The 21,344-nt window shown below is 55.9% G+C and overlaps 1 protein-coding gene and 1 long non-coding RNA gene across 4 annotated transcripts in view; one reads left to right on the plus strand and one right to left on the minus strand.

The window, feature by feature from the left end:
• The window catches only part of LRRC8A (leucine rich repeat containing 8 VRAC subunit A), a 28,516-nt gene extending 9,133 nt beyond the window's left edge, over positions 1-19,383 (plus strand). For 2 of the 3 annotated variants that reach the window (XM_047699184.1, XM_047699187.1), the window contains 2 exons: positions 10,224-12,388; positions 17,462-19,383. In XM_047699184.1, the coding sequence (XP_047555140.1) occupies positions 10,232-12,388; positions 17,462-17,737 (2,433 nt within the window). In that variant the 5' untranslated portion in view covers positions 10,224-10,231 and the 3' untranslated portion in view covers positions 17,738-19,383. Of the gene's footprint in view, positions 1-9,773; positions 10,134-10,223; positions 12,389-17,461 lie in introns of all 3 variants that reach the window. The other variant, XM_047699185.1, reaches the window with a different exon arrangement.
• Positions 343-8,837, minus strand: LOC125083170 (uncharacterized). The gene is made up of 4 exons (XR_007122194.1): positions 8,395-8,837; positions 1,204-1,458; positions 779-911; positions 343-668 (listed from the first exon to the last, which is right to left on the minus strand). It is a non-coding gene; the product is annotated as an uncharacterized LOC125083170 (long non-coding RNA).
• Positions 19,384-21,344: the final 1,961 nt, after the last annotated feature.

The raw sequence follows: 21,344 nt of genomic DNA on the forward strand, positions 1-21,344 counted from the left end.
TGTGACCAGAGCGCACCTTCCTCTGGGCAACAGGCAGGATACATTATGTCATCGAAGTAGTCACAGTAAGCCCCTGAGGTCAGTTCAGCAATATTCCCATTTTGCAGTTGAGGAAACTGAGGCTCAGAGCAAAGGACGTTTGTTCCCAGGGTCTGAGCTTACCCAGCCTGGGCTCTCCTTCCGCACAGGGAGGACGGCACCCTGTGGAGTGTCTGTCACCTGGGTGGGGCAGGCTGGGCGGGCTCACCTTCTCCTAACACGGTAGAATGCAGGTACTTCTTGTAAACTTTTACAGTCTCTGAAACCACACAGTGAGGAAGGTCTCTTCTCCCCAGATATTTTTCCTACTCCTAAAAGCTCCTGTTTTAAATGATAGAAGAGTGCGTCGTATAGACAACCCTCTCCAATCTTATCCACCTGCGGACTTAACGATATACAATTCTATGTATAGCTTTCCAGATTTTTCTATGCATACAGCCATAAGTTACTGATAGAATTTTTTTTTGAAGAATGAGATCATGCTTCTCTTTTCCTAACTTCATTAAATTGCGGTCAGATGCACGCAACTGGAAAATTACCGTCCTCACCATTTTTAAGTGTCCCTTCAGCAGCATTAACACTGTCACGTCCAGGGGCAGCCACCACAGATCTCCAGAATTTGTGTTCATCTTGCAAACCGGAAACGCCCTACGAGTAAACACTCACTCCGCACCTTCCCCTCCCCCAGCCGCTGGCGGGCACCCTTCTACTTTCTGTGTTTATGAATTTCCCTGCTTACCTCATATGAGTGGATTCCTGCAGGATTTGTCCTTTGTGACTGGCTTCTTCCACAGAATCTATGTTTTCCTCTACTGGATAGCATCTTTTTTTTTTTTTTTTTTGTAATATCCCTTTGGACATATTTTGGGTCCCTGTATCCAGAGAGATGAGACAGGGAGCACTATTCTTATTTTAAAGCTGTGAAAACCGAGCCTGGGGCTAGTAATTGGTCCTGGGGTCATGGAAGGATTTCAGAGGAGAGCTGGCTTTGAACCTGTGTCTTCTGCAGCTCCAAAGCTTTCGCTCTTTGCACTCCCTGAGATCTGCCTGCCATCAAGGGAAAGATAGGGACTCCCCCGGTTGCTTCTCTGACCTCCCCCCTACCTCCCCAGGGGCAGGGATCCTCCAGCCTCGCCAGAGGAATCCAGCCCAGCTTCTCCCTACCTGTGCCGTGAGCTCCGTGGAAAGGGTCTGGCTGCCTCCTCCCAACTTGGGCAGCTCCCTAGGGGCAGGGCAGCACCAGGCAGGGGTGGGACTGCCTTCTGCGGAGTCAGGATCGTTGGAGACCACAGGTGCTGCAGCTCTGGTCAGCAGCAGGCTCATTGGAAAGAGGAGCTGAATTTGCTGCCCTGGCAATGAATGGGTCCAGACCTGCTGCCTCCCGCTGAGCCTGGCAGGTGCGAGGACCAGAGAGGAGATCTGCCAGGAGGGGTAGAAACGGGTGATTATTTTGGTAAATTTTGTATGAAGTAATCTAAGTACACAGAAAAGGTTGAAACCAGAGCAAATATCATATCCAGGACTCAGCTTTGTCAGACCTTCATGTTTTTCACGAATTGCTTCAGATATAGTCTCTCTTTTTCTCAAAATATCTGGGACACAAGTGAAGCATCTTCCCCAATCCCTTTCTCTTCCCTCTCTGGATGAAATTATTATCTTTTTTTTTTTTTAAGATTTTATTTATTTATTGGACAGAGAGAGAGAGAACACAGGCAGGGGGAGTGGGAGAGGGAGAATCAGGCTTCCCGCCGAGCAGGGAGCCCATGTGGGGCTCAATCCCAGGACCCCAAGATCTTGACCTGAGTCCAAGGCAGACACCTAACGACCGAGCCACCCAGGTGCCCCTGAAATCATTATCTTGATCCGGGGGCTCTCCGTGCACGCTTCTGTAGCTGTACTAGGGTACATACGGTATAGAAACTCTTGCGTAACCCGTAAGGAATTAGTCTGTAGCGTGTTTTCTGGCTCAGGTTTGTTTTTGAGGTCTGTTCTTGTTGGTACGTGCAGGTATAGATGATTAATTTGCTGCTTTAGCATTCCAGTGTGTGAGGATGATGATTTATCCTTCCTCCTGATGATGGATAGGTGGCTGCTGACTTGCGGCCATTAGGAACAACGCCTCCGTGAGCATTTTTGTCCATGGCTCCACGTCTCTGATTCTCTGAGATCTCTAACTAGGAGAGAAGTGGCTAGATTGTAGGATGTGTGCTTTCTAATCTCAGGGGGGAATTCAGCATTTTTGCCAGTCACAGGGTAGTGAAATGGCCTCTGATTGCATTTCCTGATTAGTAACGAGGTTAGGAATTAATTTCATATATTAATTGCCATTTGCATTTTTTCTTACGAGTTGTCTATTCATTTTTTTTTTCAAGATTTATTTACTTTAGAGAGAGAGCACGCACACGTGTGTGTGCATGAACTCACGGCAGGTTGGGGGGGGCAAGGGGAGGGAGGGAGAGAACCTCAAGCAGATTCCCTACTGAGTGCGGAGCCCAACTCCAGACTCTATCTCACACCCCGGAGATCATGACCTGAGCCGAAATCAAGAGTCAGATGCTCAACTGACCGAGCTGCCCAGATGCCCTATTTCTGTATTTTGCCGTTTCTTTCTGTTGGACTGTCTCTTTTTTGGGTTTGTAGGAGTTCTGTATTTGTCCGTTATAGTAATCCTTTGTAGTTATGCACATTGCAAAGATCTCTAACAAGTCTGTGGGTTCTTTTTACTTATTACATTCTTCGGTGTGCATACATTTTAACTTAATGTGACCAAGGTATCAGCCTTCTCCTGTAAGGATCAAGGATGCTTCTTTGTGATGGGAAATCCTTTCCCGTTCTAAGTTGATCTTTTAGCTCTTTCTTTAAACATTTTCAGGTTTTGGCTTAGGTCTTCAGTTCATTGGAATTTATTTTCATATAAGGAAATGGATGAGGCTATGCCTTTTTCACACGAGTAGCTGAGAGCCAGCTCCGTTCATGGACGCCCGCTCTTTACCCCTGATCCACAAAGCCAACACTGTCACGTCAGTTTCCTGACATTTCGGGGTCTGTTTCTAGGCTTGCTCTTCTGTTCCTGTGGTCCATCCATCTATCCCTTCGTCAGCACCACACTGGCTGAATGCCTGTAGCTTTGTAGAAAGTGTTCTCCCACCTTGTTCTTCCAAGTTGTTGTAGGTATTCTTTTTTTTTTTTTTTTAAGATTTTATTTGTGAGAGAGAGAGAGAGAGCGAGAGAGAGCGAGTGCACGAGCAGAGGGAGGGACAGGGAGAGAGAGACAGAGAATCTCAAGCAGACTCAGTGCTGACTGCAGAACCCAACATGGGGCTCGATCTCACCACTCAGAGATCATGACCTGAACCGAAATCAAGAGTCAGATACTAGGGGCGCCTGGGTGGCTCAGTGGGTTGATCCTCTGCCTTTGGCTCAGGTCATGATCTCAGGGTCCTGGGATCAAGCCCCGTGTCGGGCTCTCTGCTCAGCAGGGAGCCTGCTTCCCCCCCCGCCCCCCCCCCATGCCTCTGCCTGCCTCTCTGCCTACTTCTGATCTCTCTCTCTCTCTGTCAAATAAATAAATAAAAATCTTAAAAAAAAAAAAAAAAAAGAGTCAGATACTCAACCGACTGAGCCACCCAGGCTCCCCTGTTACCTACGTCGGCATTAACATACTCCAGACAGTTTTCCTCTCACCAAGTCATCAGGTGTCTTGCTCTAATGTGTTTTCCTTATTTCATGGTATTCTATCGTCTGATCATTTGATAAGTATTTAACCAGTCAGCTCATAATGGGCATCTGGCTGGTTTCCAGTTTTCCTAGGGCATGAATAACGCCGTGATGAACATTCCCGTAACTGATTCTTGTGCTAGAATCTTTCCCAGACAATCTCTGCCCTCCCTCCTACTGCCTCCTTCCCGGGCTTTGCCCAGTTCAGCAGATCTCTCCACCGTATTCTGGGCTCTACCTAAGGGACCCGGATGAATCTGGAGTGGCCGCTGTCCCGTGGGGCTCCCCACTCTCCCAAGTCCCTCTGGGTGGCCTCTTGGCCACTGCCTCCTGAGCTTTTCCTGGGTACAGCCAGAGGTTTCCCATCTCAGTGGTGATGTTGATCCCTGACTTCTAGGAGGGCACCGTCTCCGGCTCAGAGTGAGGCCTCTGTTCTGGAAGAAGGAGAAGTAGCCGGACCAGAACTCAGAGAACAGCAAGGCAAATTGCCTTTTTGTCTTTTCTCAGCCGCCTGAGTTTAACTTGTTCATCTTTGTCCTCTCTATTCAGGATCCTCTCCAAATTCTCCTCCTCTTACGGCAGAGACCTGACCTGATTTGACCCAATTCCCCATTGCCCTCCCTGAACTGTCCTCTCAGGGCTTTAAAAGAACGCCTGATCCCCATACTCGAGGGCCAACCTCTCTCTCTTTTCCTTCCTTCCTTCCTGCCTTCCTTGCTCTTTTTTCTCTTTCTTTCTTTCTTTCTCCCTCTCTCTGCCTTCCTTCCTTCCAAGATTTTATTTATTTATTTGAGAGAGAGAGAGAACTTTGAGAGAGAGAGAGAGCACAAGCAAGGGAGGTGGGGAAAGGGAGAAGCAGACTCCCTGCTGAGCAAGGAGCCCAGTGTGGGGCTCAATCCCAGGACCCTGAGATCATGACCTGAGCCGAAGGCAGATGCTTAACTGGCTGAGCTGCCCAGGCGCCCTCTTTCTTCCTTTCTTTTTTTCTTTCTTGCTTTCAGCTGTTTCTTTGGAACTCTGCTATTGTTTCAATCACAAAGATTATGCACACTGATTGAAAAAAAAAATTACAGTTTCCTTTTCATTCTATTTTTTTTTTTTTAAGATTTTATTTATTTATTTGACAAACAGGGTTCACAAATAGGCAGAGAGGCAGGCAGAGGGGGGCGGGGGAAGCAGGTTCCCTATTGAGCAGAGAGCCCGATGCCATGCCAGACTCAATCCCAGAACCCTGGGATCACGACCTGAGCTGAAGGCAGAGGTTTTAACCCACTGAGCCACCCAGGCGCCCCATCCTTTCATTCTATTTCTTATTCCCACTCTGAGAGGGCATCCCTCTCCACAGTGCAGGGACTTTGGTCAAGGGTTTATGGGACTGTATTTATTTATTTTTCTAGATCTCGCTTATTTCCTTAGTAGCCTTACAGACGAGCTCCTTGGTCCATTGAAAAGGCCACATCACGTTCTAGTGGCAGGAGGTGCTCACTGCCCTGCTCGGGTCAGGCCCCGCCTACCCGCGTCTCTGCCAGGTGACTGCGAGGCCTGCGGGTGGCTTTCCTTCTTCCATTTCCTTCCTTTCTGCTCCTGTTCTGGGCACTTTTCAATCACCCCTGACTGTCTGTTGAAGTCAGGGTTGGTCTGGGGGGTCAGGCCCTCGTCTGATTCAGCCCCCTTCCTCAAATCGGGGGTTGCTAAGGCTCAGAGACATGAAGACACCTGCCCAGGTCACTCCACTATCCAGGCCGGAGCCCCAGCTGACCCTGCTGTCCCTCTAGCACTAAGCTCACACCACGTAGCTCGGGGCTTGCTCTCCTCCTGACCCGGGGGCCACACACAGGCATTTTGGAAATCCTCATTTCTGTGACTTCTGATAGTCCTGAGAACTTGGTGGGGCATCTGTTCCCACCCCCCAGTTTATGGACGGGGAGACCAGCGTGCCACCTTCTAGGGAAGGAGTCCTGACTCCTGGACACGTCATTCCCTCCATGCCAGTGAGAGGCAGGAGTGACCAGGACAAGAGGGTGTCTGCTGGCATCAGCGGCTCTGGAATCAAGTCTCGCTGGCAGACCTCGGGATGGGATGCAGTTGGAAGGGAGGTGTCCACGATGGGCACAGGTCTGGGATCACATGCCTCTGGGTACCTTGACCATCTTTTACAAAATGTGGTCACATCCACAACAGAGTCTCTGCTCCGTTCAGGACAGCGAAACAGGCCCTGGGAGGGAAGCTGTTCCATACCCCTGCTAGGATGCCATACCGTTTAGGGAGGGCTCAGTACAGGGAGGGAATGAGCACACTGGCTGCCCAAAATGGCCTGGAAAGGGTTCTTTCTGTAACTGGGAAGGAAAATCCCCACTTCTTGGATCTGCCCCATTTCCCTATGGTACTCTGCCGACCGGACCAGCCCTGTTCCAAGGCAGCTGCCATGTGGGATCTGCCTGACCACCATGGCCCCCTGGAGGCCCTGCATGCCAGGGCTCCCCTGTGGATTTGTCTTTGAAGGTGGCCTCTGTCACTTACAGGTGGTGTGAAGTTGGGCACATGGCTTTTCTCTCTGAGCCTGTTTTTCCCTGTCTGTAAAATGGTTATAGAGAATATTTTAGCCTTAAAAAGGAAGGGAAGGGACGCCAGGATGGCTCAGTTGGTTAAGCAGCTGCCTTCCGCTCAGGTCATGATTCCAGGGTCCTGGGATTGAGACCCACATCGGGCTCCTTGCTCAGTGGAGAGCCTGCTTCTCCCTCTCCCTCTGCCTGCTGCTCTGCTTACTTGTGCTATCTCTCTCTCTCTCTCTCTCTGTCAAATAAATAAATAAAATATTAAAAAAAAAAAAAAAAGAAAAGGAAGGGAATTCTGACATCCATGCCAAAACATGGATGAATGTTGAGGGCATTCTGTTACCCAAAATAAGCCAGACATCACAAGACAAATATTGTTACGATTCTACCTCTATGAAGTACTCAGGCTAGTCAACTTTATAGAGACAAAGTAGAGGGGTGCCTGGGTGGCTTAGTGGGTTAAGCATTTGCCTCTTGATTTCAGTTCAGATCCTGATCTCAGGGTCATGAGATCAAGTCCTGCATCTGGCTCCGCACTAGGCGTGGAGCCTGCTTAAGACTCTGTCTCTACCCAGCTCCCTCTGTCCCCCATCCCATCTCTCTCTCTCTCTCAAAAAAAAAAAAAAAAAAAAAAAAAAAAGACAAAAAACAAGTAGAATGGTGGTGGCCAGGGACTGGGGAAGGAGAACTGTGGAGCTAGAGTTTAGTTGGGGACAGGGTTTCAGTTCAGCCAGGTGGAAGCGTTTGGGAGACCCGTGGTGGCAACGGCTGCACCATGGAAGTGTATTCAGCGACACTAAATCATAGACCTAAAAAAAGGTTAAAGGGGTAAATTTTATCCTATGTATATATTACCGGAATAAAACAATCTTGAGAAAAAAATGGGTGAGGGTTCCTGGCTGTCTTTGTCGGTAGAGCACGACTCTCGATCTCAGGATTGTGAATTCAGCATGTTGGGTGTGGAGCTGACTTAAAAAAAAAAAAAAAAAAAGGTGCCAGAGCAGCGGGCACGTCCTGGACTTGGCGGTGAGTCTTCAGTCTGGGAATGGCACTGCCCCACCCCCACTCCCACCCCTCCCATTGGGTGTTTAGTGCCCTTGAGTCACCGGCTCCTGGGGCCGGTCCCTGCAGGGAGATCCCTGCCTAGGGGATCTGTTTCCTTCCCCAGGGCCCTCTGGGCTGGGTGGAGCTGGTAGGGCCAGGAGCCCCTGCCTCGGCTTCCTCCCTGCCGGATGTGCAGCTCTGCCCACATCCCCCTGAAACTCACTGCTGCGCTGCCTCCCCGCCACACCCAGGCCCTGCCCTGCCCTGTCGCCCTCGGGGGCCCTCTCTTGAGACCCGCTGATTTTGCTGAGCACCCACTGTGTTCCAAGGACTCCTGCCCCAGAGGAGCAGGACGGTGGGCAGGTCGGCCCACCTGCCCCACTCTGCGCTAAGCACAGCCGAGTCTGACATTCCAGGGGCGCTACTCAGCGGCGCTTGAGGTGTCTGTGCAGAAACTGAGGGCAGGAGCCAGCCAGGGCCTCCCCAGGCCCTGCAGCGAGGTCAAGGCCAGCAGATCCCAGCTCAGCCTTGTTGGCCCCGACTTCCCCCACGCCCTCAGCAAGAGCTACTGGAGAGCAGGTTGCCCAGCCCCCTAGCTGTTTCTTCTTGGGGGCCTGGTCGTGGAGCAGGAGCCCCTTCCCTGGCATCCCTGGGGGCTAAGGCCTGGGGTTTGGCCCCTGTATCTTCTTTCCAGCGTTTTCCCAAAACCCTGTGGTGGGGGAGTGGAGTACTGTGACTTGTCCAGAGTTCCACAGTGAGTTGGTGGCCGAGGAAAGGCGGAAGCACGGGCAGAGCAAGAGGGTGACCCCACCCTCTGAACAGGCCACCCCCACCGCCCACCCCCAATGAGGCTGGTCCTGCGCTGGACCCCCAGCTCTGCTTTCCAAGACAGGGCCCCTGGCTCTGTCCCCCTGAGCCTCCATGAAGCCTTTCTCCGCAGGGAGGTGGCTGTAGCCACGGCTGCCCCTTGCCCTGTCGCAGGCTCGCAGGTTCAGTTTGGACACTCCCCTGCCTCTCCCACTGTTCCCCACACGCTCACCGAGAGGTCCCTAAGGCATGGACACACCTGGGTCACTTTTATTGTCCCCAGAGGGCTGAGCCAAGGGCTGGTGGCGAGTTCAGGATGAGCTTGAAACCAGGTGCTTGGGGCTGGAGGAGGGGAAGAGCCAGACACTCTAGAAGGGAACGGATGGGGCGGTTTCCTCCCTCTCTCAGCCTCCCGTTCCCTCACCTTAAACGGAGCAGTGAACAGTGTCTACCTTGGAAGTCAAGACATGACATATGCAAAAAAAGCCCAGGACAGCAGGGGCCCAGAGGCAACTCCTCACTGGGAGGCTGGGTGTCCTTGCGGGGAGGCTGGGTGTCCTCTCTGGGAAGCTGGGTGTCCTCGCGGGGAACCTGGGTGTCCTCGCTGGGAGGCTGGGTACCCTCACTGGGAGGCTGGCACACCCACTCTCCCTAACGGCGAGGCAGCAGCCACATCCTGCCTGGTCATAACCTGCACCGCCCCCAGCGTCTGGCGTCCTGCCGGGGTAGTCTCTTTCTGGACACTCCAGGGGCAGGCTGTTACATGCCCTCAGGCCCTCTGCCTTGGCCCCTCCTCCTTTCCTGTCCCCAACCTTTGGGTGCCTGCTTGGATGTGGACTTGGGAAACTGGGAAGGGAGGGACAAGTGTCCAAATGTCTTTCAGCTGAAGGCCAGCTGTATGACTCAGAGGGCCCGCCCCTGGAGTGCCCCCTTCCTAGGAGTGTGGGTGGGACGAGGAGCCAGCCGGTCATTAGCGGCCCGGGCCTTCCTGTGGGGTGGCCATTCACCCTGGCCTGGGAGTCCTGGCCTCCCTGGGAAGGCTGACCTCTGGGCTGGAGCCGGTGGCCCAGGGCGGGTGGTGGTGTCTGCTGGCCCCGTCGTGACCTGAGTTCTGGGAACCCCAGGGGATAGAGAAGCTGGACTCCGGGGCGTAATCTCTTGGTGCTCTTGGGATAGGCAGGTGGACAGGGGGCCTGCGCAGCAATGAAGACCCAGGTGGGGAGGTGGAGGGACAGGCCTGGGTTTGTTCTTGACTCTGCCATGAGCAGTACAATGATGTTGGGCAGGTGACTTTACTTCCCTGAGCTTAGTTCCTTATAGACATGTAGATGCACAGAGCCAGAGGTAATAATCATACATGTGACGTCATCTAGTGTGGGGCGGAGACCAGTCTTGTTTTCTTGTCCTTTCTCTGCTTGGCCCCACCCCCTACCATGCATGTGCATACGTGTGTGTGCCTGTGTGCGTGTGTGTGTGTGTGTGTGTGTGTGTGTGTGTCTCTCCCCTCAGATCCTATATGGACATAATTATATGAACCCTTGCGGAATTTTTTAAACTTCCCCATTTGTTTTACAAAAGTGAGTTCACGTTGAGCCCCTCTTGTACATTTAGATTTCCAACACTTACGGGGAACCTCTTCCGGTCACTGGGGCAGCGTCACATCACCGGGTTCCAAGCAAACTGAGAGATTTCAACAAGCCCCTCTGGTCAGTCTGATCATTAATAGGATGGGGTCTGGACAGGAATTCGCCATGGCTCCCGCTGGAACCCCCGGGAAGCCACGTTAGCAGTCTGTCGGTGCGGCTCCTGACGTCAGTGCTCAATCTTCATGTCTGTTAAACGGGGAGGCGGCCTGCCTTCTCTGGTGGTGGTTTCCCAGCTACCTGGTGACCAGTTGGCTTCTGGAGCGAGGCCAATCGGTGGGCCCCCCTGTGAGTGGCAAGGCTGTGACGTCTCCCACCTAGACACCAGGTGAAATTTTGGACAGTGGGTGCGTCGACTCCAGGGTCCCGGACACAGCCAGGCCACCCTGGTTAACCCCCTCCTGTGGGTCCTTTTCAGATTGAACCATGATTCCAGTGACAGAGCTCCGCTATTTTGCGGACACGCAGCCAGCATACCGGATCCTGAAGCCGTGGTGGGACGTGTTCACCGACTACATCTCCATCGTCATGCTGATGATTGCGGTCTTCGGGGGCACGCTCCAGGTCACCCAGGACAAGATGATCTGCCTGCCTTGTAAGTGGGTCACCAAGGACTCCTGCAATGACTCATTCCGGGGCTGGGCAGCCCCGGGCCCGGAGCCCAGCTACCCCAATGCCACCGTGCTGCCCACCCCCGGCATGGGCCCCACGGGCATCAGGTACGACCTGGACCGGCACCAGTACAACTACGTGGACGCCGTCTGCTACGAGAACCGCCTGCACTGGTTCGCCAAGTACTTCCCCTACCTGGTGCTTCTGCACACGCTCATCTTCCTGGCCTGCAGCAACTTCTGGTTCAAGTTCCCGCGCACCAGCTCGAAGCTGGAGCACTTTGTGTCCATCCTGCTCAAGTGCTTCGACTCGCCCTGGACCACACGGGCCCTGTCCGAGACGGTGGTGGAAGAGAGCGACCCGAAGCCGGCCTTCAGCAAAATGAACGGCTCCATGGACAAGAAGTCGTCGACAGTCAGCGAGGACGTAGAGGCCACTGTGCCCATGCTGCAGCGGACCAAGTCCCGGATCGAGCAGGGCATTGTGGACCGCTCGGAGACGGGCGTGCTGGACAAGAAGGAGGGGGAGCAGGCCAAGGCGCTCTTCGAGAAGGTGAAGAAGTTCCGTACCCACGTGGAGGAGGGGGACATCGTGTACCGCCTGTACATGCGGCAGACCATCATCAAGGTGATCAAGTTCGTCCTCATCATCTGCTACACCGTCTACTATGTGCACAACATCAAGTTCGACGTGGACTGCACCGTGGACCTCGAGAGCCTGACGGGCTACCGCACCTACCGCTGCGCCCATCCCCTGGCCACTCTCTTCAAGATCCTGGCGTCCTTCTACATCAGTCTGGTCATCTTCTACGGCCTTGTCTGCATGTACACGCTGGGGTGGATGCTGCGGCGCTCCCTCAAGAAGTACTCGTTCGAGTCCATCCGCGAGGAGAGCAGCTACAGTGACATCCCCGACGTCAAGAATGACTTCGCCTTCATGCTGCACCTCATCGACCAGTACGACCCGCTCTACTCGAAGCGCTTCGCCGTCTTCCTGTCGGAGGTGAGCGAGAACAAGCTGCGCCAGCTGAACCTCAACAACGAGTGGACGCTGGAGAAGCTGCGCCAGCGGCTCACCAAGAACGCGCAGGACAAGCTGGAGCTGCACCTGTTCATGCTCAGCGGCATCCCCGACACCGTGTTCGACCTGCTGGAGCTGGAGGTGCTGAAGCTGGAGCTGATTCCGGACGTGACCATCCCGCCCAGCATCGCGCAGCTCACGGGGCTCCAGGAGCTCTGGCTGTACCACACGGCGGCCAAGATCGAGGCGCCCGCCCTGGCCTTCCTGCGTGAGAACCTGCGGGCCCTGCACATCAAGTTCACGGACATCAAGGAGATCCCGCTGTGGATCTACAGCCTGAAGACCCTGGAGGAGCTGCACCTGACGGGCAACCTCAGCGCCGAGAACAACCGCTACATCGTCATCGACGGGCTGCGTGAGCTCAAGCGCCTGAAGGTGCTGCGGCTCAAGAGCAACCTGAGCAAACTGCCACAGGTGGTCACCGACGTGGGCGCGCACCTGCAGAAGCTGTCCGTCAGCAACGAGGGCACCAAGCTCATTGTGCTCAACAGCCTCAAGAAAATGGTCAACCTGACCGAGCTTGAGCTGATCCGCTGCGACCTGGAGCGGATCCCGCACTCCATCTTCAGCCTCCACAACCTGCAGGAGATCGACCTCAAGGACAACAACCTCAAGACCATCGAGGAGATCATCAGCTTCCAGCACCTGCACCGCCTCACCTGCCTTAAGCTCTGGTACAACCACATCGCCTACATCCCCATCCAGATCGGCAACCTCACCAACCTCGAGCGCCTCTACCTGAACCGCAACAAGATCGAGAAGATCCCCACCCAGCTCTTCTATTGCCGCAAGCTGCGCTACCTGGACCTCAGCCACAACAACCTGACCTTCCTCCCCGCCGACATCGGCCTCCTGCAGAACCTCCAGAACCTGGCCGTCACGGCCAACCGGGTCAGTGCCCCGGGCGGGCGGGGGGCGTGGGGGAGGGGTTTGCTCGAGAGGCTCGGCATCTCCGGGTGGTTGGGATGGTCAGATGCTCCTAGCTGGGGGAGGTCCTCACCTGTGGTTCCCAGAACCACCCGGGAGGGGCTGGTTGACAGATTCCGGGGCCGACCCCTACTCCTCCCCTGGATCTCCTGACTCGGGATCGCTGGGCTGCCAGGGGCTGTCTCTGCCACAGGATGTTACAGAATCCCCTTGCCGGGAGGGATGGTGTCTGTCCCTGCAGAGGTGACCTGGGGCAGATTTCTCGTAGGGGGACGTGTAGGGACAAGAGGTCCAAGGGTTGGGTTGTGGGAGGTGAGGCTTAGCCTGGAGCCTGTTCTAGACCACATCGGGAGCTGAGGAGCCGACCTGGGCCTGTGGGGCACAGAAACCGTGGGTGGCTGGTGCTCACTGAGGCCGAGCCGGGTGGTCTCTGCAGCTCTGCCACCCCCCGACACACCCTTCTCCCTCTGCTTGTCACTACCCGCCTTTCTGGAGAGGAAATTGTGCAAACCATTTCAGGCCAGCCTATGGGAGGCCACGCCCTGGAGACACCCAGGAAACCGTGCGTACCAGCCCTGTGTACCAGCCCCTTGCCTGGCCAGGGAAGCCCCCACACCCACGGGCCCCTTCTCAGAGGCAGGCGGGTGGGGTTGAGGGCTGGGTGCTCCTGTGGCTAGTAAAGCCACAGCCATGGAAGGATCATCCCTTGCCCACCTGTCCTGGGGACCTGTGGGAAGAGTGATCTGTTCCCGTTTTCTACTTTCAGGGTGGGGACACGGTGAGGCAAGTGGTGGTGGGACTCCAAAGCCCGGGGTGGGGACTGTGGAGACCTGGTTCCAATATCACCTCTGTGCCTCCTTCCCCCGCAGCCAGGGGCTCCAAGCAGCCCACGCTGTGTGGGCTCCGTGCTCCGAGTGGCAACTCTCTCCAGCAGCCTCAAGCGCAGGGGCAGGTGCGACCTGAAGTCCCCCCGCCAGGAAAGGACACACTTCCTCCAGTGTCACTCAGATTGGAGGGTCTGGGCCTCCCTCCCCTCTTTCCTGAGCCTCCCTTACTGCAAAGCACCCTGACTTCTCCCTGTGTCAGAGAAAGAGTCACAAACTCTATCTTCCTCCCCCAGATTATGACTTTGTGAGTGTCCAAGGACCGAGGTCAGATCCCAGATTGCTTCACGTGGGAGCATCTGCCCCCAGGGCCTGGGACAGGCCATGAATCAGAAAAATTGGACTCCTGGAGGGAAGCCACATGTGGGGAGCACCAGACAGATCCCAGCCCCTTCTTTAAGGGCTTCCCCCAGAGCATAGTGTGGGGGCCAGATTGCCCCTGGAGTTGGGCCCGACTAAGGCACCTCAGGACCCTTTGTAACCTGCCTCCTATGTCCTGGTGGCCCACGGGCCCTGCACCGGCTCTGTGTGGCCTCCCGGGGCTTGCTGGGCCCCCCTTCCAGGTGGAGGACCCGTCAGGCATCCAGCCTGGCTCGCAGTTCCGTCCCCTACCCCTGGCTCCTCACCCCTAGCAGGACCTTGAGGTCACATCAGGCCTTTCGGCTGAGGTCACCCCTCAGGAAAGGAGCTGGAGACAGGCACACTGTCCCGAGGAAGGAGACCCCCTGCTCACTGCTTAATCACATCCTGTCCCCGCCCCTGGAATGCCAGAGGCCTTAGTAGGGGAAAAGTTCACTTGGGCGGGTGCTTGTTGGGCTCATCCTTTTAAACTGGAGCCCCTCTCCTCCTCCCTTGTGAGCTACCTGGGGCTGCCGGCGGACCGGGAGGGGAGGCAGGACCCAGCTGCTCTTTCCCCAGGTTTAAACTCACCTGAATAGGCGTGAAAGATGCTCGTGGTCTCCAGACTCATTAATTCATTCTTTCATTGATTTGACGGATGTTTTTCGAGCACTCGTAGCGTAGAGGAGGGTGCTGGGGACCCAGGGACACATAAAGCTCCCGGCTGCCCATTTGGAGGCTCCTGGTCGAACACAGGGGTGGTGTCAGCCCAGATTTAGGGCAGGCAGACGTCCTGGAGGAAGGGACGTCTCCCGTGGCCCCGAGGACGAGGGGAAGTTAGCCAGATGAAGGGGAAATGGAGAGTCCAGTAGGTCCTGACAGTGCGGGGTTGGTGGGGGGATCGGTGAGCTAGCGGCCCCTGGAGTTTGGACTTTCCCCTGAGGTCAGGGCCGGAAGGGGTCCTGGTCTTCCTGCTTGTTTCCGTGTGGTCTTTGTTGCCTCGTCCGGTGACGGGGATCTTGGCTCTTCGTTCAGTGCCTGACACAGCAGATGTTCACCAAATTCTCCAAGTAGATGAAGAAACGAGCTGACTGATAACTGGGAGAGATTGTTCTTGCTGCAGCGTGAGGCGTTGGGTTTGAGGGGCACGAGGGAGAAGTCAAGGGCTGGCAGAAAACCCTGGTGGCATCATTGGTGGGCGGGGTGGGGGGGGTGAGGCCTTGACTGACGGAGGCTGCCCTGGGTGGAGAGACGTTGGTGGGAGAATCCGCAGGATAGGGCTGGATTGGACGGGGGAGACGGGGAGAGGTCTGAGGGACTAGGGGTTTCTCACTTCGCTGCCTGGGAAGATGGGTCATTGAAACAGGATGCAGGAGGGGTCACTGCTTTTCAGAGAGGAGCGTGTATGTCCCATGTTGGGTGTCTGGGGCCCCTGGGACATCCAAGGGACCGTGCTGGGTCAGCCTGCAGCTCAGGGAGTCCTCTCTGTCCCTGCCCGGGCTCCTGGAGGGAGAGGCGTCCTTGTTGACATCACTGCAGGGAGAGGATGGAGGGAGAGAGGAGTCTGGTTCAAGCGTGTGGGTTTACAGCACGTGGGACGGTCGGCTGAAGGAACGGATTCAGGTCCAGTGGATTAGGAGGGACTGTTGGTGACTCTGGCCATGTGGTTTCAGGGGTGGACAGGGGCAGAAGCTGGATCGCAGCTGAAGAGAGACAGCGTTTTCTTCCACGTGGTTTGTCGGGATCGGGGAGGGCGAAGGAACAGCCCCAGAGGCTTCTGGGAGCATTGTCTCTTTTTTCAAAGACTAGGTGAATCTGGGGCTGCTTCAGTGCTGAGCGGGGAGCCATGGAGGTCCCTGGGAGGGAGGAGAAGACTGGACCCCAAGCCTTCTGCAGCCGAGTGACACCTTTGGGAAAGGACAGGTCCAAAGGACGGGGTGACTGTGGCGAGGCTCTGAGCTGCTGGGGCACCTTCTCTTTTCTCTGGGGGACCTGGAGGCAGCTCACTGGCTGGGGCAGGGGGTGCTGGGGAAGGGGCGTTTTAGGGAGGGAGCTCTGCACGTGGATCCCAGCTGTGGCACTCAATGGGCCAAGCCTTTCATGCTGCCCTGATCCCTGTCTGAGCCACCAGACAGGGGTCAGGGGTCCCTGTGTGGGGGTGGAGTGGGCTCTCTGGGAGGCTCAGGCCCCTCTGTCCTACGAGAGCCCACTTCCCGTCATGCCCTCTCACCTTCGTGTCCCTGACCTTTAGCCCTGCTCACCTGGAGGCCACCTTGGCTCCATCCTTGACCGCTGGGCACGACGATGGCTGTTTTTGGAGGCCCAGGTCGGGGTCTCTTTTCAGATAACAAGTCACCCAAGATCCAAGTCTGCCCAAAGGCCCTCAGCCACAGAGCATTGAGGGCGAGAGGCATTGCCCGTCCTACCTCTCGTTCTACAGGGGCGAAACCGAGGTCCAGGGAGGGAAGGGGCCTTGCCAATGAGCGCCATATTTGGCAGAATGGGAGCATGGCGCGGGCTGTGAATCAGAGGAAGCAAGCTTTGCTTACACCCTCTCCTGACCTTTGTGGCCGTGCATTCTCGGACACCCCGCCTCTGCAGGCCTCAGCGGGACAATGGGTACCGTGACAGAGCCACCTCCCAGGGCTTATTAAACAGTCTCTCCGTCATCCTCACGTGGGATCAAGTGGGGTCCCTTCTGCCCAGCCCTTCTGAAGGAGACTGTTCTGGCAAATAGGTTCGGTGAGAACCTGGGTTTGTAGCCGACACCTCACAGAGGGCAGGGGAGAAGGCGGCATTTATGGACCTTTTCCTGTGTGCCAGAGACTCAGCAGGGGCCCACTTGGGCCCCACTGTTTGCTCCTTGCTCCGCCGGTGGTGTGGACGGATAGCCGAGCCCAAGCTGTTGAACCTGGTTCTGGCTTGGCTCCCCCCTGTTCCAGCTGTGAACCTCTGGGCAGGTTAGCTTCTTTAGGGCCTCCTCGGTGAAATGGTACCCGACCTGGAAAGCAGAGGAAGTGTTGATGCGGTATTTACAGGGGGCTCTGACGGGCAGATGAGGTAGTAGTATCAGCGCTCAGGGCGAGCCCGCTGGGGAGGAAGCTGCGTGGGGGGTTGCCCATCATTCAGGTTTTGCAAACTTAGGAAGGGGATGACCCATACTGGACCCCCTGCTCTCGTGATCAGGGTGTGACTTGACACATGAGGGGACTGAGGCCCAGGACAGGGAGGTGTGACAGGGCTGGGGTCCTCACCCCTATCAGAGTGCTCCCTGTACTTCTCAGCACCTGGGTTGTGTGATTTTCTCAGCGTGCCACTCTCTTTCATAAATCGTTCTTAAACCAAGCAGGCCCCACAGCCTGGCTCCTGAGGAGCCCTGGGCAGTGGAGGAGGGGGCAGGATTGACAGTAGCTGGCCAGTGTGACCTGCTTCTTAGGGTGCCAAGCGCTGGGAGAAAGCAGGGGACCATGGAGCCCCAGCCCTGCCCTCTCAGAGCCTGGTCCGGGAGTGACAGGTGATTAAGCAGCTTTGCTGCAGAGGGATCGGTGACACTGGGGGCCATGAGTGCCCTAGGTGACCCAGGAGGTCAGGGAAGGCTTCCCGGAGGAAGTGAGTGCAAGAGCTAAGACTTCCCACCCAGGTGGAGGTCAGGTGGGCTTTAGGCCAGATGGTGCTGCGGCCGGGGCCCAGGGAGCTGAAATGGGTTTCAGAGGAGCGGCTGGTGCCTGGGGTGAGGGGCTGGGGAGAAGCCTCAGCCAAGGCCCCAGGTCTGAGCTGCGCCCCTCACTTTGGCTCTCTGCTCCCACCCTTGCAGATCGAGGCGCTGCCCCCAGAACTCTTCCAGTGCCGGAAGCTGAGGGCCCTGCACCTGGGCAACAACGTGCTGCAGTCGCTGCCCTCGCGGGTGGGTGAGCTGACCAACCTGACCCAGATCGAGCTGCGGGGCAACCGGCTGGAGTGCCTGCCCGTGGAGCTGGGCGAGTGCCCGCTGCTCAAGCGCAGCGGCCTGGTGGTGGAGGAGGACCTGTTTAACACACTGCCCCCCGAGGTGAAGGAGCGGCTGTGGAGGGCGGACAAGGAGCAGGCCTGAGCGCCGGCACACGGCTGAGCACCAGCTCGCCGAGGAGTCCTCGGGGCCCCCGGGACCCAGGGACGACCAACCGGGCCTCAGTCGGGGCTGGAGCCTGGGGCTGGACGTCGGCCAGGCTGCAGCCACGGGACCGGGACCGGACCTGAGGGGCTGGCCCCTTCCCTCCTTCTGAGACTCACGTCCCCCAGGGCGGGCGCCTGTCGGGGAGGTCAGAGACCTATGTCTTCGAGCGCAGTATTTGGACAATCAAGGCCGCCCCCCTGGAGGCCGCCTCTGTGGGAGGCGGATCCCCGGGGCTGTCCACTTAGCTCTGGTATTTATTTTTCTCCACTTCCCCTCCCCTCCCTCCGGATAACTTCTACATTCCCGACAAAGTTCAGCTCCGATCGGGAGTATGTAAGGAAGGGTGGGCAGTTTCCCTTTTCCAGTTTTGGTGATGCCACCGGTAGGACCTCCCAGACTTGAGCAGAGGGGTCCAGGGAGAACCAGCCGCGACGGTCGCCCCAGCAGTGCTGGGCTGGGCTCTGGCTGTGTGGCCCAGGGGACGGCAGGCCACCAGGTGGAAAGGCCAGGCCTGGGGCTTGTCTCATCAATTTTAGATTTTTTTTTTTTTTTTAATAAAAAGGAAAAAAAAAGAACTTTTTTTTTTTTTTAAAGCTTTGAAAATTGATGGTTTGGGTATTAAAAAGAAAAAAAAAACTAAAAAAAAAAAAACTAAAAAAAAAAACAGTGAAGGCCAGTGAGTTGGGGTCTCAGGGCAGGACGGCAGCTTCCTGTGAGCAGAGCAGCAGGACACTGAACCGTTTCCCCCTGCCCCCCCACCCCCCACCGTGGGGGCCTGCAGGCTGCAGGATGTGTTCGAGTCTGGTGTGACCTTGGTCCAGGAGTTCTGTTTGTTCCTCTCCTCTCCTAGGGCGGGGATTTTGTTTTGTTTTGTTTTGTTTTTGGTGTCTTGTTTTCTTTTTCCTCCATGTGTCTTGGCAGGCACTCATGTCTGTGGCTGTTGGCCAAAGGGAATGTTCTGGAGCTGCCAAGAAAGGAGGAGACTCGGGTTGGCTAATCCCCGGATGAACGGTGCTCCATGCTCCCCGTCCGTCCCTCGTCACAGTGTTAAGGAGCCAGGAGGAGCTGCCTCGCCCGGACTCTGCTTTCCCACCTCCTGTGTCATGAGTTTGCCCAGTGCCATCCCTAGCCTCAGCTGCTAGCATCAGCCCTGTCACCTCCTGGTCCTTCAGAAGAGACACTTAGAGGTGGGGTTCTTGGGGGCAGGCGGGGTAGGTCACTGCTGGGAGGGGCAGGCTCCCTAGGTTTGGGTTCCAGTTTCTGTCCCAGGTGCCAGGCATACACACGCAGCCCTCTCGGCGCCTGGTGGCAAGAGGCCTCCTCACTTTAGATAAGTCACGGGGGTCCCTGCATTAGAAGGGTTCCCCGCCTTAGATCAATCACTTGGACACTAAGGCACGTTTTAGCGTCTCTTGTCTTCATGATTATGTCCCTTTGTCCATTTGTGTTTCTGTGTCATGTCAGCGGATGTAATCCTCAGAAATAATGCACACTAGCCTTTGACGACCATGAAGCAATCCGTTACGTGAGGGTCTGAACTTGTAGACTCCGTTCAATATCAAATAAATCTATAACAGAAAGTAGCCTTTGGAGGTCTCCGTGTCATGGGGGGGACCCTTCCCTCAGCTCTTTGGGTCCCACTGGACTCTGAGGACTAGTTGGTTGAGTGGCTGCTGCTGGGCACCTAGAAGCAGGTGCCCCTCTCCCTGTCCCTTGGAGGCCGCTACTGGGTGTGGGCTGGACAGAGCCTGATACAGGTCAGGTGTGGCCTGAGCCTGGGGTCTTGCCTCCAGCCTGGTCACCTGGAGTTTGGGCCTTCATGAGCTTTGATGAGTGGGGAGGCCGGGGAGGGGAGGGGGACACTGGGATGGGAGCCAGTAGTCTCCATTCTTGTCCCCGCTCTGTTATTCCCTGCATGAAGTTGGGGCAACCCCTTCCCTCCCACAGCCTCCATAACCCTATCTGTGCAATGGGCGTATCCACTCTGTGCTCTCATAGGTCCCTTGTAATTCCCAACAAACCATTCCCCGCCGGGTTCCGCAGAGGTGGGCCTGAGAATCACTGTGGGAGAGCCAGCTCCTGGCCCCTTTGGGAGCCTGCTGAATGTGCTGGGGTCAAGGATAGAGGCTCAGGGAAATGGGTAGAGCTGCCTTCAAATCATAGCTCTGCCACAGTTTCCTCGTCTGTAACATCACAACCTTGCAGGACTATTCTGAGGCATACCTGATGATGACTTGGTAGTGGGGCTGGCCTTCAGCGCCCAGTAACTGGTATCTTCCACCTGGACCAGTGAAGTTTGTGGTGGGCTGACCTGGGGACCCAGGGGCAGGGGGCTTTTGGTGAAGAAGAAAGGCCAATCCCCTCTGAGACCCTCCTGTCCTGTCTGGTACCCCCTTACCGACTCCCACTTCCCCACCCAGTCTTGGGACCACCCAGTGCCACCAGGAGCAGTCGTGTTGGACCTGGAGCTGGTTAGCTTTTGGAAAAAACAAACAAACAAAACAATGCAAACCCACCTCCCAAAGCCTGACCAGGATGAATGAGCAAATCTCGGAGGCCCAACCCCTCCTCCTCCTGTCTGAGCCCCCCTGCGGGCTGTCCCCGCCAAACTTCAATAGTATGGTCATTCCACAGATGACAACAGCAGTTTGGACAACGGGGAAGCTCAAAAATAAGAAATACCCTCACATTTCGCCCAGAACAGTCCCCTTGGCTAACTTCTGGTGAACAGCTAGCTGATGGGCACTTTCAGTGAGGCCCAGGCCCTGTGCTGAATCTCTTTATTGGCAGGTAAGTATTCCTCTTCCTCCTTACGAGAGGTTATCCCCAAACTACAGATGGGGAAAACAAGGCCCAGGTCTGGACTCAAACCCAGTCTGCCTCACGAAGCCTCCACTACAAGCCTTCGGTGGGGACTCCCAGGGGAGCTGCTGGCCCGTGGGATGCGGACCCTTGCTGTGCCCCTGACACATGGGAGGGGCCCCTGTAGTGGACAGCTGCATCAGATGAGGCCAGGACAGCTGGGAATGGGCCTTGCCTCAAGTGAGCTGAGTCTCATAGAAGACAAACTGTGCCTGCATAGTTTAGTTTGTCTTCTGCCTGCCCTCCTCACCCAGCCAAACTCCTCAGAACCTCTTCTCTGTTCTCAGGAGCCTGGCCACCCCTCTCCCTGGCCTTTGGGAATTGGGACCAAGCAGTCACTCCCAGTGCGGTGGCCCAGAAAACATGACTTGACTTGGGGCCAAGGCTCCTGAAGGCTGAGCTCATGTCCCCACACTCACTCCCAAGACGTTCTGTCCCTTCGCCATTCAGAAAAATGTCATTTTGGGGAAGGCCAATGGCCTGTTTTCAGGAGCTACAGCCAAAATGGCCCTGCTCAGCAGGGCCATGGTGGCTGTAGTCCTGGCTGTTAGATTTGAGACACCCAACATCTTGGGCTGGGGTGGGTGGGTGGCGGTGGGGAACAGGAACCATGATTTTCCCCTCATTCTTGAGACCCAGGTCCCCGGTTGTATCCCCTTCCTCTTTCTTCCTTTCTTTTTTG

The sequence above is a fragment of the Lutra lutra genome, chromosome 13, assembly GCF_902655055.1.
Source record: "Lutra lutra chromosome 13, mLutLut1.2, whole genome shotgun sequence".
NCBI classification, from domain to species: domain Eukaryota; kingdom Metazoa; phylum Chordata; class Mammalia; order Carnivora; family Mustelidae; genus Lutra; species Lutra lutra.